The sequence below is a fragment of the Gouania willdenowi genome, chromosome 6 (assembly GCF_900634775.1).
Source record: "Gouania willdenowi chromosome 6, fGouWil2.1, whole genome shotgun sequence".
Lineage (NCBI taxonomy): Eukaryota > Metazoa > Chordata > Actinopteri > Blenniiformes > Gobiesocidae > Gouania > Gouania willdenowi.
In genome coordinates this window covers 37,247,110-37,263,675 of record NC_041049.1, presented here as the reverse complement: position 1 = coordinate 37,263,675, position 16,566 = coordinate 37,247,110, and the positions used below count along the sequence as shown (strand labels likewise).

The window sequence follows — 16,566 nt, the reverse complement described above, 5'->3', positions numbered from 1 at the left end:
GGTATTCTGTTTAAGTAAAACTTTTACATGTCTAAAATTAGTTTTTGTTGCTTTCTGAAATAATATTTAGATTGTACACTTTAATTATAAAGTAGTGCACCCCTTCTTGAACTGATCTGTTTTTATGTGTTTAGGCACCTGGGTTTGGTTTCGGGATAGCTATTTCTGGGGGTCGGGACAACCCTCATTTTCAGAGCGGTGAAACGTCCATTGTGATCTCAGATGTGCTGAAAGGAGGCCCAGCAGAAGGCCTGCTGCAGTAAGTTCAATCACATTGCCAGTTTTTTCTGCATCAAATCACTCAGCTGGTTTCCACTGTTTGTTCACCATTTGTTCTCTCTAGGGAAAATGACAGAGTCGTTATGGTCAATGCTGTCTCTATGGATAATGTGGAGCATGCATATGCTGTCCAGCAGCTTCGTAAAAGTGGGAAAATTGCCAAAATTGTGAGTGATCTAATGTGTAAAACTGAATGTACTACAGAAATTAAATGTGACATCCGTTACGTCAATGCAAAAGCACTAGTGTTTAGAAATGATGACGAAGACATTAAGAGTACCAAACTACTGGTGTGCCTATTGACAGCCAACTTGAATTCCTTTTAACTCTTTTAATATGTTTCAATGGCTTCAGTTGTAAGCCATAGATAAGTTTTTCAGTTTTAATTTTCTCTGGGTTTGTATTGAAAACGAAATGTTATGTCTATAACTTCTGTTCCCTGAAGGAGAGGAACGAGGTACAACACATATAGTATGGAATATCACGCCCCTGCGTGGCCTACTGAAGAAAACCTCTAATCACGCCTTTAAGGCAGATGATCTGTGATGATGTAAATGAGGCTCCGCCTGCCTCATAAATACGCTGTCATCACAGTCATCCTTCAGTTCAGTAGCCGCTCTTCACCGAGCCCATCTGTGTAGCGGGGCAAAGAAGTGTTGTACCTCGTTCCTCTCCTTCAGGGAACAGAAGTTATAGACATAACATTTCGTTCCCTTTCAGTCGATTCACTCGGTACAACACATATAGTATGAGACATCTATACATGCCCCGCAGAGCAGCTATGAACCGGAAATCAACCTCCAGCACCTCTAGTGCATGCTAGACCCAGTGGAAAGAACCGAATGGGCCCCCGAAGGGGCCGTTACATCCAGACAGTAAAACCGAACAAAAGTGTGTGGTGATGACCAACTGGCAGCAGGACAGATGTCACTCAAAGATACCCCCCTAAACAAAGCCCACGATGTACATACGCCCCTGGTCGAATGTTCTCTCACACCCTGAGGTAACTGAAGACCCCTGCTGTTGTAGGCCAGGGAGATAGCCTCCACAATCCAGTGAGAAAGCCGCTGTTTAGACAGGGCTTTACCCTTAGCTGGATTAGCAAAACACACAAACAGCTGGTCACATAAATGCACACTCCTAGTGCGGTCTATGTATTCACGTAGAGCACGTACAGGACACAAGGAATGTAACCTCCTCTGCTCCTCAGATGCAAAAGGAGGAGGGCAAAAACTCATTAGCTCAAAAATCATGGAGCTATGAGCTGAAGGGATGATCTTAGGCACATATGCCATGTTTGGGTGTAATGTGACCTTAGAACCATCTGAAGTGAACTGGGTACAAGAAGGATGCACTGATAAAGCATGAAGATCGCCCACTCGTTTAGCGGAGGTCAAAGCGAGAAGTAGTGCAGTCTTATATGAAAGAAATTTCATATCTGCTGACTCCATAGGCTCAAAAGGGGGGCCACAGAGAGCATCCAGCACTACAGTTAAATCCCATGAGGGGATGATGGATTTCACCACAGGCCTCAGCCGGCGAATTCCCTTTAAAAAACGCATGGCCAGCGGATGCGCACCTGGCGTCACTCCATTGAAACCAACATGGCAGGCAGATATAGCCGCCAAATAAACCTCAATAGTGGAAAAGGACAGACCTTTATCCAACAATTCCTGAAGAAAAGTCAAAACCTCCACAATTGAACACTGAAATGGGAGTACATCTCGGTCCTGACACCATTGCTCGAATGCTCGCCATTTATAAGCATATAAGCCACGAGTGGATGATGCCCTAGCACTCTGGATCGTTGCCACCACACTTGGGGGCAGACCCTGAGCCATTAAATTTGACCGTTCAACAGGTAGGCATGTAGCTGCCACAATTCCGGATGTGGATGAACCACTTCTCCACCTGCCTGTGAAAGGAGGTCCCTGCGTAGAGGAAGCTGCCACGGCTCCGCTGCCAGTAGATTGATTGTCTCGGCATACCATGATTTCGCAGGCCACCGAGGGGCCACCAGAATCAGGGACAGACCCTGACGACGCACTCTCTCCAACACAGGCAGTATCATTTCTACTGGGGGAAACGCATACAGGAGCATGTTGGGCCATGGGTGCGCTAGCGCATCCATCCTCAGAGGTGCATTGTGGTCTGTTATGGAAAAGAACAGGGGGCAGTGGGCGTTTGCCCTGGAAGCAAAGAGGTCCAGCTCCGCCCTGCCAAAACGAACCCATATCTGAGCCACTACCAAAGGGTGTAATATCCACTCTCTCACAAGAGGACCCCCTCTGGAGAGAAGGTCTTCCCCCAGGTTCAGTGGCTCTCAGAGACAGAAAATGAACACTGCCCCACATCAACAGAGAGTGAGTCAGTTTTAGCAGGGGAAGTGATCGTGTACCCCCTTGCCTGTTCATGTACGAGACCACTGTAGTGTTGTCCGTCCTGATCAGAACATGTTGGTCTGATAGCACAGAGCGAAAATACTTCAGGGCCAAGAAAGCTGCCAGCAGCTCCAGATAATTTATGTGAAGCCTGCTCTGTACTGAGGTCCAGAGTCCTCGGTAGAGGTGTTCTTAGCGAGGTGAAGAGCGTAAGAAGTGAAGGATGACTGTGATGACAGCATATTTATCAGGCAGGCGGAGCCTCATTTACGTCATCACAGATCATCTGCCTTAAAGGCGTGATTAGAGGTTTTCTTCAGTAGGCCATGCGGGGGCGCGATATCCCATACTATATGTGTTGTACCGAGTGAATCGACTGAAAGGGAACTGAATGTTCTTCTTTACCAATTGAAATTTCAACTAGAATTTTGTTGAAAGCTGTATTTTGACAAAAGCGAGATCAAACATAAACAAATACAACTAGAAAACATCTTCAAGGAAAGAATGCTGCAGATATAAAGACCTTACCACCTTAACACTGTGCAGGCAGTAGGATCAGCACCGATCATCTCCTATGCACTTGAGCACCCCACTCAAAGTTTATTGGCTTCTGTGGTTATTTTATTGTATCATTATCATACATATGTTAAGCACTAAATTTATCATGAACTGCTTTGTTTCCCCTGCGTTTGCAGATTTTTATGGGTTTTTGATTAAAAGTAATATACACAAAAAATTTCTATGTTCAATAACACCAGAATTTTTTTATTGTCATGCAGGCCTTATTGTAATAGACTAGGCCTAATTCTCAAAAAGGTGAATGTTAGGAGCATTTGGGGGTAAAAGTGGGGAAGAAAGCTTATTTGGTCAATTTGGGTTTGCTGATTCAAAATATCAATGTCTCCAAGCTGTAACTTGGGCCCTTTACCTCTTATATTGAATATAAAATTGGTTGTGAAAACAGCAAATTTTGGTCAATCTTTAGCATTTTACAAATATGTGATATTCCGTGCGATAATGCCGATTTATTAAGTCAAATGTTAGTCAAATCCATTTGAGATCTACTTGAAGTTCGTTACATTACATTCCAGAAAAAAGGCTGGAGAGCACATACCCCCCACGATGCAAAATATTGTCCAAAGGTATCACCCAGTCGGTGAATACGTCACCGACTGGGGTGTACTTCTTTTTCTTTCACACTGCATACGTGGGAAGTGTGATACCAAAAGCAGGAGAACATTGGTGTCATAAGAAGAGTCTACAACACTGTTGGAACGGCTGTTAACAGCATGCAACACGAGCCTATTCTTTGTTGACTGGTGCTTGAGAAATCAATTCCTAGGACAAAAACCTCACAAGATCAGCTTTGTTCTTTGATAATGCCAAGAAATTTGTCCAATTTTTCAGCAATGGAACGTGTCTGTCTTCGACGAGTCGGCGGTTGGGTCTCGACACCTTTTTTTGGTGTGTTCTAGTATTGAATTTGATCTCATAAAACGGTTTAAAATGAAAAAATGTAGAAACATTTAACAGACCGGGCCATCAGAACCGAACCATGAACGGTAACCAAAAAACCGAGGTACGTGTTGAACCGTGGGCTGACTGTATTGTTGCATCCCGAGCATTTACCCATTAATATTTTTTTTTCTTCAACACAGCTGTCAGATCTGCACCAACCAGGATCTTCTAACAATGATCAGGTCATTTTCAAAGAGAGTGATTTTTCAGAAGGTGGGACTTTTAGATCTTATCTACTTCATAACCTGGTCCTGACCAGGATAGGCGTTCAGCCTAAGTTACCACGGTGATTTAGCCTGGTAAGACATTGGCCACAATGTAGTACAAAACACACCAAATAAATCCTGGAAGTTGGCACGATAAAAGGAAAAACAGCTTTGCAGTACAGGCCCTTTTTGATAACATCTGCAAGCACTGCTGTGTTCCCTGTGCGAAGAGATCTGCTTGTTTCGGCAAGTGAGAGAAACTCTCATCTCTTTTAATTCAAGGTTAAAGACATTTCTATTCAACACTGCTTCTAATTAAACAGTCAAACTATTTAAATTGATATTTTCTTGTTTTATCGATTGATATTGGTTTACGTGTTTTGATTTTTCCTCATTTTTAAATGTAATTTTTATGGTGTGCTCACTCTTCTGTGATTTTTGTTTTCTGTAAAGCACTTTGAATTGCCCTGTACATGAAATGTGCTTTACAAATAGTTGTTGTAAACACCTGGAAGGCTTGCGACAATTGTCACCAATGCCTTCTCGTCGTCTTGGTCTCTGTTTTGGCAAGATTCTTTACCCTCATACTATAGATTGTACATGGAATGAGTGTCTACTGCAATTTTTGAGATCTCAAGTTGAAGGAGAGTGTCATGTCCACCTACAAAGAGCTGATGGTATTTTTGTGATTTCCACGATACAGCCGCCTTACTTGCCAGTACCATTTACCCGCCCCTGAGCTTGATCTGGGTTGAACTGATTACATTTCCATGCAGAATGCTTTTAGGGTTAGATACAAGTGAGTTTGCACACTGACACTGCACATGTTTCCTTTGCAGTTTTAAGCTGTACATTTGAGCATGAAGGACTTGAAATTCAGCTTGTGAACATGGATATTTGGAATCAGGACATCAAAATTGTCTAAAACCAACACGTTCCCTGCTTTTGCCCCATTTTGCTGCTAACCGCTCGTTCCAGCAATCTTTTTGAGAATCAGGCCTAGTCTATAATCTATTATTTTTGAAGCAAGGAGACTCATAAATTATAAATGTTTATTGTGGTGATCCTTCAAGGTCAAAACTGTTTGGTTTGTTAAGAATTAAGTGGAGTATGATTTAAATTGTTACTTAAATATTTTATTACTATTTGTATTGCTTACACAAGTATTTTTTTTCACTCAAGTTATTTTTCTTTTCAGACGATCAGAAGGAAAAGGAAGGTGCATGTGCCCATGGGTCGTCGAGGGGAGAGGGAAACCATGTCAGAGCATGATGAGGAAGAGGACAGCTACGACGAGGAGATATATGAAACCCGAAGTGGACGTAGTGGTGCTTATAGTGGTGTGGGCGGAGCCATGGGAAGGCGCAGTGGCCGGAGCAATGGGCGCAGGGACAGGGAACGCGAACGCAGTGGTTCTCGAGAAAGGAGTCTCTCCCCACGCTCGGACCGCCACTCGCACAACTTGCCCCCACGCCCTGCTAAGGTCACGCTAGTCAAATCTCGCAAAAATGAAGGTGAGGCTCACAAAGTCGGGGTAAATGGTGTTTGTTGTGATTGTTGTTACACCGGGACTATTCTTTTCTATGTACTGAACTAATACCTGGTGAGATATTTTTATGAAAATAAAGCAATCAGTCCCCAGATTCAACAAAACTTGCCAGCCACAGCAAAATCTCTGTAAAACTCAAGTAAAGTTAAGGAAAAGAGCATTTAATCTTCTTTAATCAGTGTTAATCAGAGTGGAAGCAGCAGCTCTCAGCAAAGCGTAGCCTCTGTGAAATAGTCACATGAGCTGTATGCTAACATTGTCTTTGTTGCTGTCCTTCACTTTGGAAGCAGAATATGGTTTACGCCTGGCCAGCCACATCTTTGTCAAGGACATTTCCCCTGAGAGCCTGGCAGCTAGAGACGGCAACATCCAGGAAGGGGACGTGGTCCTGAAGGTGAGTGGGGTCAATGAACTAAAGCTTTGTCAAATATCCTTCGGGAAAATAAAAAAAAGCTTTGAGTTTTTCCTGCATTCTTTTTGTATATGTGTAAAGAAACAAAAAACTTACAATATGCTGATGTAAACACCCTGCACTCGGTGCTCTTGTTGGAAGATAAGGGTTAATAATAATGGATTATATGAATGAAAACATGAATTATGATTATTAATATTACTTCAACTTTTGCCAGGGTGCCACTCCTTTTAACAGGAGAAATATGGCAGATTTTTTAGACTTAACCCATTAATGTGAAACCAGAGAAGTAACCAGCAACATCTACACCTTAATAGACAGCTTTAATGAATCAGAGGAATCAAAGATTACGTTTAACCTTTTTTTCAAAATTTAACAATTAACACAGTCAAAATTGCAATTAAAATGGGATAATTAAATCATGATAAAATGCATTTCTAGGCTAACAAATGTGAGGATTATATGTAAATTATATGAAATCACTATTCCAGGAGAATGTTAGTCTACTAAATATTGAATAAAAATGCCGGGTACATATTCGAATAATAAGATCATAAAATCAAAGAATAAAATAATAAAGAGAGCTCATAAAACAAAGAGGGGAAGACAGACAGGGGAGAACAGACAAACATGAATGAGATGAACTGTGTGTGGAACATGTTGTGAATGTATGTACAGTGTGTAGCTATGAAAGTATGTATGTGAGCTATTGCTGATCAAGTTTGCTGATCAGTGTTCGTTCAGGTACCTTGAAGATGATGTCCGGTAGACCTAGCAGGTTGTTTCAAAAATCTAACTGTTTCAACTTAAAATAAAATGAATAGATGGGGAAGGAAAACGCGTTGAGCATGAAACGGCCAGCGTCCCATAAACTAAAGTTCTGGGCGGCTTTCTTCCTTTTAAAAGATGATCTTTGAGGCTCGCCTCCCAAGGAGAAAGACTTTGTTGATTGGTTTAAAGTTGCTAGCACCTGCCAGCACCACTCTTTTCTAACACACTAATCAAACTGTAGACCTGGATCTCCCTGGGCTTGTGGGGTGGCCTGGGTGGGTTGCCTGGGTGCCTCTTCGTTCCTACTGGATGTCCTCTGGACGCTGGGCTGTTTGATTTTGCTCTCCTGCCCCCTCCGTACACGCCTGGGGAGGCCTGTGGGGCTGGGGGACTGCGTGTTTTTCTGCCTCTCTTTCCCCTTGCTCTCTGTCCCCCGTCCCGTTCTCCCCTCCTCCTTTTCCTTTGCTCTGGCGCCTGCTCTCCTGTTGGGTTGGACGTTGGGGGGCTCCTGTCGGCCCGGGGTACTGGTGGGGGGGGCTGTGGCTTTCGCCTGGGGGGCGGGTGGGGCTGCGTCGGGTGGGTTAGCTTGGGGGTGGGCCCGTCGGGGGGCCTGGGGTGGTGAGGTTTGTGGCTTCTGGCCGGGGGGGTCTGGGGTGGGGGTGGCTCTGGGGGTGGTGCCTACATCCTGGGTCGCTGGGTGGCGGAGTGCTGCTGTGGGTCGCTCCGCCTTCCTGTCTGGGCGCTTCGGCTTTGTTCCCTTGATGTAGCTAGCGCGGTGCCCTCCCCCGCCCTCCCCCTTTGGCTCACTTGGGGGACTGCGTGGGCCGGTGTGCGGTGTGTGACGGAGGTGGAGTGGGGCCTTGCCCGTGCGGGGGCCCCCCCTGGAGTTGTGCTGGGTGGGTGTGTGGGGGCCCGGCCTGTGGTTCTTGCCCTGGCAGATCCGCGTCGGGGGTGGTTGGTCTGCTCGTTGGGTGCGCCGGGTCCTGTGGACGCTGTTCCGGGGCGGGGTCTTTGGTTGGGGCGTCTTGGGGCGCGTTCTCCTGCCGTCCGCCCGGGAACTGGCTGCCGTTCGGTGTGGTGCCGTGCTGCCTTTGGCGGGGTGGAGCGGGTGGCCTGGGCCCGCCGTCCTCCGGGCTGTGCTGGCGTCGGGGGGGTGTCTAGTGTCGGCGCGTGTGTAGCCTCTGTGGGGAGGGAGGGCTCTACTGGTGGCACTTGGTGTGGGTTAGCGGGACCTGGCTGGGGGTGCTGAGGTTCGCCCGCTTGTCGGTTGGTGGGATGACCCTGCTTGGGCGGCTGATGGCGTCCTCTCTTGGCGCCCTCCCTGTAGAGGGCGTTGTATCGTGGTGCCCTGCGGGCCTGTGCTGGCCCTGGTGCTTCTCTCCTGCCCGGCCGCTCCCTGTTGCGGCGGGGGGGGGGGCGCTTCGGGCTGGCGTGCGGCGGGGGTCGCCCCCTGGACTGCTGGGGGATGTGGCTGGTGCCTGGCCGCGTCTGGGGGGTGGGGGTGCCACCGTGCCCCGTGGGGCCGGCGTGGTCTGGGGGGTGCCGCAAGGTGGGTCTCCGGCCGGTGCACCACACACCCATACCCAACCCTTGGGGGGCTGGATGGTGGTGCTGAGGGTGGTGCGGGGGCGGCATTCCCACCTCAAGATGGGTAGGACCACATATTTGGGCCTGTCGGGTGGGGGCCTGGTCCCTCTGTTGATGGCTAGGCCATCGTGTAGAACGCAAATACATCAGGATGGTGGCGTGGGGGGTGTGGCCGGGGGCTCTCTTCGCGGGGTCTCTCCAGGCAGTGTCGGCCCGGCGTGGAGTGGGGATGCCTCTTCCCTATGGGTGTGGCTTGGTCCATGTCTCGTCTCCTGGTCGCTTTGGGGGCTGCCGTCGGTGTGTGTGGGCCCGGGGCGGCCTGTCTCGCCGGTGTGGGGGGTGGGCGCGCTGGGGGGTGCTGGCGTCTGTATCGGGGTTGGGGCGGGGTTGCTTGGCGCTTTGAGATGATGCTGTTTGCTGGGGGGCGGCGCTAGCTGTTCCGGTGGTTGCGGTTGCCGTCGGCTGCCTGGTAGGTCTGTCCTGCTATATGCGGATTGGTGGGTGGGTCCGGGGCGCCCTTAGTTGGGGACTGCTGTTCCACACTGGGTGGGTGCCGTTGGGGCACCTCCTTCCTGCGGTGGTGGCCGCCTGTTGCTGGCGCGCCGGTGGGTGGCATTGCCTTGTGGCTTGCACTGTCCGGTGGGCGGCGGGGCCTGGGCTGTTGTCCTTGTGCCGTCTGGAGCTGTGCGGTCCTGCTTGACTGTGGCCGGTTCGTGGGCTGGGTTGGGGGGTGCTGCTCCCTGGGGGACTTCGCTCGGGGTCTCGCCCTTGGGGGTTCCCGGTCCCGGGGGGTGCTCTTGGGGGCCGGCGGGCTTGGCCGGCTGGCTTGGCCGGTCCTGGCGGGGGTCTTCCGGGGTGGGTGGTGCTGGCCGCGCTCTTGCATACCATACGTGGGTGCGGCGTGGGGTGGCTGCTGCTTGGGCGGTCCCCAAAGTACCGCCTCTGGTTTGTGCGCCTCTGGCCCCCACTCTTTCTGCTATTCTGGCTGCGTCCTCGAGTCCGGGGCAGCGCTTGGGTTTACAGTGGCAGTTTCTTGCACATACATCGGTCTACGATGCACAAGCATGCCTTGGATTGTGGGATAAAACTTGTAGTGGGCTTAACTATAGACACGTTGATCCCAAATACCTGTTTCAGGTATTACCACTCACTCCTTCCCTCTGCCCACAGCCACCACCATTATAGTTTAGCCTCACGCCTACAACTTCACATCTCACTTTACAGTAATCAACTCTTCCCCACCCTTCCATTTCTCTTCCTTGAATCGCTCCTCCCTGCTCTCTTCCCCCTCCACCTCCCCCCACCCCCTCACCTAGGTGTAACACTGCCCTCTCTTTTTATATTCTCCCTTTAATAAAGTGTTTCTTACCCTTCCTTAAGGAGGGCTGGTGATGGTCACAATTATGCAATAAAATAATGCAATTTATTTCGTTGCAATAACAAAAAATAAAATGCATTGCTGTCTAAAAAAAGACAGCACTTCTTGTAGTTTTGACCATTGACGGCATGTGCAAACAAGTAAAAAAGAAAAAAAAAAAGTTACCAGCATCTCAGCTGGCTGCCTGTGGGTGTGTCTGGGGTGTGTGTGTATGTGATAACAAGAACAAATATGAGGGATGATTCCTAGATTTACACATAAGCCATAATAATGAGTTCAACATATTCAAATCTTTTCTACATCATATCTTGAAATATCATGTGTTATGAGACAGTTTGATACCAAACACGACTGGAAAATAGCCTCGTATTACTTCAGGAACCGGTTAATGAATTTTACTTGTAATTACTTGTAAACATAAATCTCAAAAATCATGTTTTGCTTCTTCTTTACTATATGGTTGCAGTGGATACCTTAAACTAACTTTTGTTTTTTGGTATTTTAAGCACTTTTAAATGATGAAACATCTAAAATAGCATTCTGTTGAGGATAGAATCATCTGAAAAGAGTGACATAAGGACAGACAATATTTGCAATTAAAATTTCTGCAGAAACCATTCCAATAATGTTTTATTTTGTGACTTTTCAAACATAGTATAGTTTCTTTGTTCTTATTTGGTTTAGAAAGCTACTAGTATTTCTCCACCCAGTCTCTTAGAGGAGGCCTGGGATGCATCCTTGTGACAGTTCACCGCATGGGTCAGGGATCAATGGGACAGTTCTGTGATCTTTACAGCAGCCCAAAAGTATCTGTTTGTGACAGAGGGAGAAGACATGGATTCTCCCCCCTGTGTAGAGTCATAAAAAGAGTTGGTACTGAAAAGTTCAATGTGCTAGAGCCAGTCTCCTTGGCTTTGTTATTGGGTTCAAAGAAAGCACAGTGGGGTTAGCTATGCACCTCAAAGTTGCCGGAACAGCATTCTGTAAACAGTTTGTGATTAAGAGACAGGCTCCTTGGTTAATCCTGTTAGAAAGAAGGTATTTAGGTTAAAGTTCAGCTTAGAGTGGTTTGGTTCCCTACACTCTTGATTGAATAATGTTGCAAGCCAAAATAGCTTTGCCTTGATTAGGATAAGGATGATATCTTTTTGTCCAACAATGTTCAGATCCTTTTTATTGCTGTTAAACAGCTCTTACCCTTTCAGTTATGGACTCTAAGGGTGTACTCACACTGGCAACTAGGGCCGTTCCAAGCTCGCAGCAGGAATCCCCCCCTCCCTGTCCCTTTTCTGGCACGGTAGAACGGACGTGATCACCAGCTCAACTCGGTTCCCACAGAGAAACACATCATCACGTTAATTTATGACACACGTATGGCGTTACGCCACCATTAAGCGACTCTGGGTTTGTTGTTGACAGTACATTCTGTTAATTTCATATTTTCTGTTGCGTAGGGTAACTATAAACCAAGATTTACCCAGGCACGTGCTCTTTTCACGGACTGGGTTTCCCAGGACCCCTGAACGCATCACGTTAATTTAAATGACCGTAACTCTGCTCATATTTGCTCTATCGGAGAATTTCCACCAGTTCATGAAAGATAATAAGTTGCTCTTTACAGCCAGTGTAGGTACATTGTGGTAATTTTACTCACACGTAACGGAAACATTAAAGATGCCGCTTTGTTTTGACGAAATCGACACAGAGAGAACCAAGTGAGTGAGAAAGAAAGATTAAAACAGACCAAATAACGGTGGATTTATTAAAAATGAAAGCGCTCTCTGATGATAAAAACCACCATGAATGGAGGTTCAAATGGATTTGAAAACAAAGGAGGAAATTGAGCCGATAAAGGTAAGATCAGTTTAATTTCTGGATCAATAAATGTCGTTCTGATTTTGTGGAGCTAGTCTTTGTGTACATTAATATAAGTGTAAATGGATGCTTTTAATGTGTGAGATAATTTAGGACAGAGTATTTGTGCGTTTGTTTAAACTTTGTGTGTGTGTCTGTGTGTCCATCTGAGCATATTTATCTCCATCACTTTCAGTTTTCCTTTTGATGAACATGACAATATCTAACTCTTCTTTTATTTCTTCTTCTTTAAGTCCATGCAGAGTGGACACGCCCCTCCCTGGACATTAAAACCATGAGCTGATCCTAGTTTCCATCATCTGGTCAAGACTCATCACTTCCACAGACAACAGACAGAATAAAGCTCAGAGTCAACATGGAAACATGGGATGCACTTATTTATTGAAATGTATATTAAATGATTATTTAATTTTCTGTAATTTTTTAGGAAATGTTTTTAATTGTTTCAATAATTTAGAGACTTAAGGAACAGATTGTTATAATACATAATAAAGGTGATTTACTTGAGTCATCACTAATTTCAGATTGTTTTTAAGTCTTTGTATAAAAATATTTTAACAGGACAACAATGATGTGCAGAGCTGCAGTAATGTTGGCTTCATACAATAATAATAACAACAACAACCACTGATGGTGACATTGAGATCTCAATGTCACCATCAGTGAACTTTTTTTTTTTTTTTTTTTGTAAATTATTCACTGGAAGCTTAGATGTGTGACAAAGATATCAAAGTTTGTTGTTATGAGAAGAGTCATATTTATGATTGAAAGTTATGATTGTATTGTATTATATTCTAATGTTTAGAATTATCTGGCTTGTCTTCCTTTCTTTCTGTTCACAGCATAACCTTATATTTAGTTCTACAAAATGTGTTTACAGTTAATTTTACTGATTATTGTTACACATCATCCTGTATGTGCATTATATGCAGTATAAATGTGTAGATTTAACCAACTGTTGGAGAAACTATTTTATTAAATACAAAGCAAACTACATGCAAACAGAAAAACAAAGGTAGAAATAGTGTATTTGAATTATGAAATTAGTGAGTTGTTAAAGTGCTGAGGTGCAGCGGAGGGTCTTCTTCTGCAGAGACGTGATGATGAGGGGTCCGAGTAAAACCCAAAATTCCATGGTAATTTTGAGGGTATAAACACATTACTGGTATATTAACCCATATAAACCAAAAAATATAGAAATGGGACATTTTACGGCTGAAAATGTGTAACATATTACTGGTATTTTGAGAACAGGACACATGTAGATTTCTGAGCAATTCATTATAGTTGTGCAGGACTAACAGGAACTCCACATACTGAAAATTGGTATTGCGACATGTGCACTAACACGACACGACCTAAGAAGAGAACTAAAATAAGATTAAAAATAAATAAATAGTTGCAACAATTTGCAGTCTTGTTCCAGGTTCTGCTGTCATAATATTCCCCTGTCCCGCTGTCGGCTGAACAAAGAGAAGTCCTGACGGTCATGTTGTCCTCTTCCTCCATGAGTTCTCTGTGGTGTTGTTCATATATATCAGGTAACGCCAACTCTGAACTTTTCATCGGCTAACGAGCACTTCTGACACCGCTATCATTGCGGAATGCGGATGTTTATGTGCCGTAAAGTGTCGCGCAGTACCAACGTCATCACATTTTGTGCGCGAGTCGAGTTGTGCATGCGCGGCCAACCGTGCCAGTCTGGCACGCTGTTTGGACCACCTCTTCCAGCAGGACCATCGGGCCGTTAACCCCCCTGCGGTGCAGTTCACACCTACGCAGGCCAGACAATGGTCCCCCATGGTTTCACACATACACAGAGTTGGTTAGGAACGGCCCTGGTTGCCAGTGTGAGTACACCCTGATAAACCAAAGGTTTGCTGTGGCATCGGACTTTCAGATATTGGATGACATTAAATGATGCAGTAGCTTTTTGTTACATATCTGTCCCACATACCATCAGTAGTGCTTATCCTAGTAAAATAAGAAATACAAAAGGCAAACTTGTCTTTGTTTAGGGTAGTGTGTGTCTTACATCTGAGCCTGGTATGTCATTCGTCATTTTTTTTATCTAGTGTGGTAAGCATAGTCTTTTTTCATTAGTGCAATTATGCCACAAATAAGCACCCTGAATTGAAACAATCTGTTTTTCTTGGAAATATACTGTAGGTTCATCCTATTTACCACTACATGTTTTGTTGTTTGGCCAGATCAATGGCACAGTGACTGAGAACCTCTCCTTGATCGACGCCAAAAAGCTAATAGAAAGGTCAAAAGGCAAGTTAAAAATGGTCGTTCAGAGAGACGAGAGGGCTACCCTGCTGAACATCCCTGATCTGGATGACAGTATACCTTCAGCCAACGCCTCTGACAGAGACGGTGAGAGCAATGTGTATTTGTTGGCTTCAGCTGAAACCTTTTGTCAGCTGGTGTCTGAAAATATTTTGACTCTTGTTTGACCAGACATTTCAGACATCCATTCTCTGGCATCAGACCATTCCAACCGCTCTCATGAAAGGCATCGCAGCAGTCAATCGCACTCTCCAGACAGACGATCTGAACCATCAGAGCACTCCAGACATTCGCCCCCACAAATCAGCAATGGCAGGTGAATATGACCTCTTTTTGACTTTTATCTGTTGTGTACTAAGTTCAAAAGTGAGATGATGAACCTCATTCACTGTGGGGATGCAGACCTTACCTAAAGCTGTTAATGGTGGCTGGTAACCACTCATTCTCGTAGTGTGCCTCTGATTAAGCAGTTTGTCTTCTGTACATGGGATTTATACAAGTATTGCTGTTTCCACAGTTCAAAGGCTCTGCCATACCGTTCTATCCCTGCTTCATCTGTCTCAAGCAAACGTTTTGCTTGGGACATACGCAGTATGAGTTTGACCTGAAACTTAGTGAACGGGTTCCAAATACCTCAAGTGCTGCTTTCGGTTCCGGGTTCATAACGTCACTGTGTCGCAGTTTGTTTGGATTTAAAAAAAGGTCAATATTAAAAACTTTTTTTGTACTCCTAAAAGTCATTTAAGTTAATATTTCATGGTTATTTAATATTATTCCTATGATTCCAAACTTCCTTTAAATTGCGGGTCTCGGACGTCACTTCCTCCTCCGTCTCCATGACTGTGGGCAGCGGCTGTGCTGACGGTTATTAGCCGACCATATCACAAACATTCTGCTGCTTCAGACAGAGGATTGTTCCTTTTTTGTGAGTGGATGGGTCCACAACACATCTCCACTATGATTATTGTTTGTTCTGCGCAAGGGTGAGTGTTTCTTCTTATATTATTCTGTGTGTTAAGAAAGATGTTAGCAGCTACAATGTAAACACACACACACGGCTGATGTGCGTGCGTGCACTACACCGGGATATACATGCTGAACTCACACAGAGACGTTTAGAGAGAGAGAGTTGCAACTTTGGTGTTGCAAAACTTTTATTTTTCGTGGTACTTCCGTGTCTCTCTTTTTTTTTTTTTTTTTTTTTCCCTCAACAACCTGCAATGGATTATGTGTATGACGCGCGTGCGAGAGATAATGCACGGAGAAGATGGAGGTAGACACACACACACACTCTCACTCACTCACTAACTATGTGCATGGCGCGCGCGCGCGTGTAAGAGATAACGCACGGAGGAGATGGAGGTACACACACACAGTATTTATAATGAAAATATACTAAATGAGTAAAATAAAACAAAAAACTAAACATTTGTACAAAAAGTACACAACACAACAGAAATGCACAAAAATATACAAAAAGGCTCCAAAAACACACAAAATAACTCCAAAAAACAAACATTACAGAAAAATACACCAAACAACAAAAAATATGAAAATGACTCAAAATACACAAAAATAAATTTTATACACAAAATGACAACAGAGATGCACAAAACTACACTAAAAAAGATACAAAAATACACAAAATGACTCTAGAATCACATTATAATGGCAACAAAAAACAATAACTATAGAAAAAATGCACAAAAAGACAACAGAAAGATACAAAAATACACATAATGACTCCAAAAAACATACATTACAGAAAAATACACCAAACAAAAAAAAAATAAAAAATGAGTAAAAAGAAAAAAAAAACACATTTATCATGCACATGTCTCATAGAATTAAACCAGGGAAATTGCACATGCTATTTTACTTGTAATTACTCGCAAATAAATCCATTTATAACACAACAGAGTATATAGTATATACAGTACACCTCTTTGTACATCCAACCTTCAAACACATACTCATTTGGCCATTATTGACAACTCTACTTAATCTCCCACTATATGAATACATACTTCCGACAGGCACTGTACTAGTAATAATAATACATCAATTTTTTATATCGCTTTTTTGAGAACTCAAAGTTGCTTCACAGAATTAAGGCATTACTCTTTCACTCCACACTTAGTGGTGGTAAACTACTATTGTAGCCGCAGCTGCCCTGGGGCAGACTGACGGAAGCGAGGCTGCCATAGTGCGCCATCGGTCCCTCTGACCACCACCAACACTCACACACTACATTCATACTGGGCAATGTGGGTAAAGTGTCTTGCCCAAGGACACAATGACAGATACCACTGGAGCGA

At 44.6% G+C, this 16,566-nt stretch overlaps 1 protein-coding gene across 10 annotated transcripts in view; it reads left to right on the top strand.

The window, feature by feature from the left end:
* tjp1b (tight junction protein 1b) overlaps positions 1-16,566 on the top strand; it is a 179,356-nt gene that overhangs the window by 124,041 nt on the left and 38,749 nt on the right. For 6 of the 10 annotated variants that reach the window (XM_028448661.1, XM_028448660.1, XM_028448659.1 and 3 more), the window contains 6 exons: positions 135-259; positions 344-446; positions 5,583-5,898; positions 6,221-6,327; positions 14,167-14,335; positions 14,420-14,564. In XM_028448661.1, the coding sequence (XP_028304462.1) occupies positions 135-259; positions 344-446; positions 5,583-5,898; positions 6,221-6,327; positions 14,167-14,335; positions 14,420-14,564 (965 nt within the window). Of the gene's footprint in view, positions 1-134; positions 260-343; positions 447-4,327; positions 4,392-5,582; positions 5,899-6,220; positions 6,328-14,166; positions 14,336-14,419; positions 14,565-16,566 lie in introns of those variants that run through there. The other 4 variants (XM_028448666.1, XM_028448665.1, XM_028448657.1 and 1 more) reach the window with 2 other exon arrangements.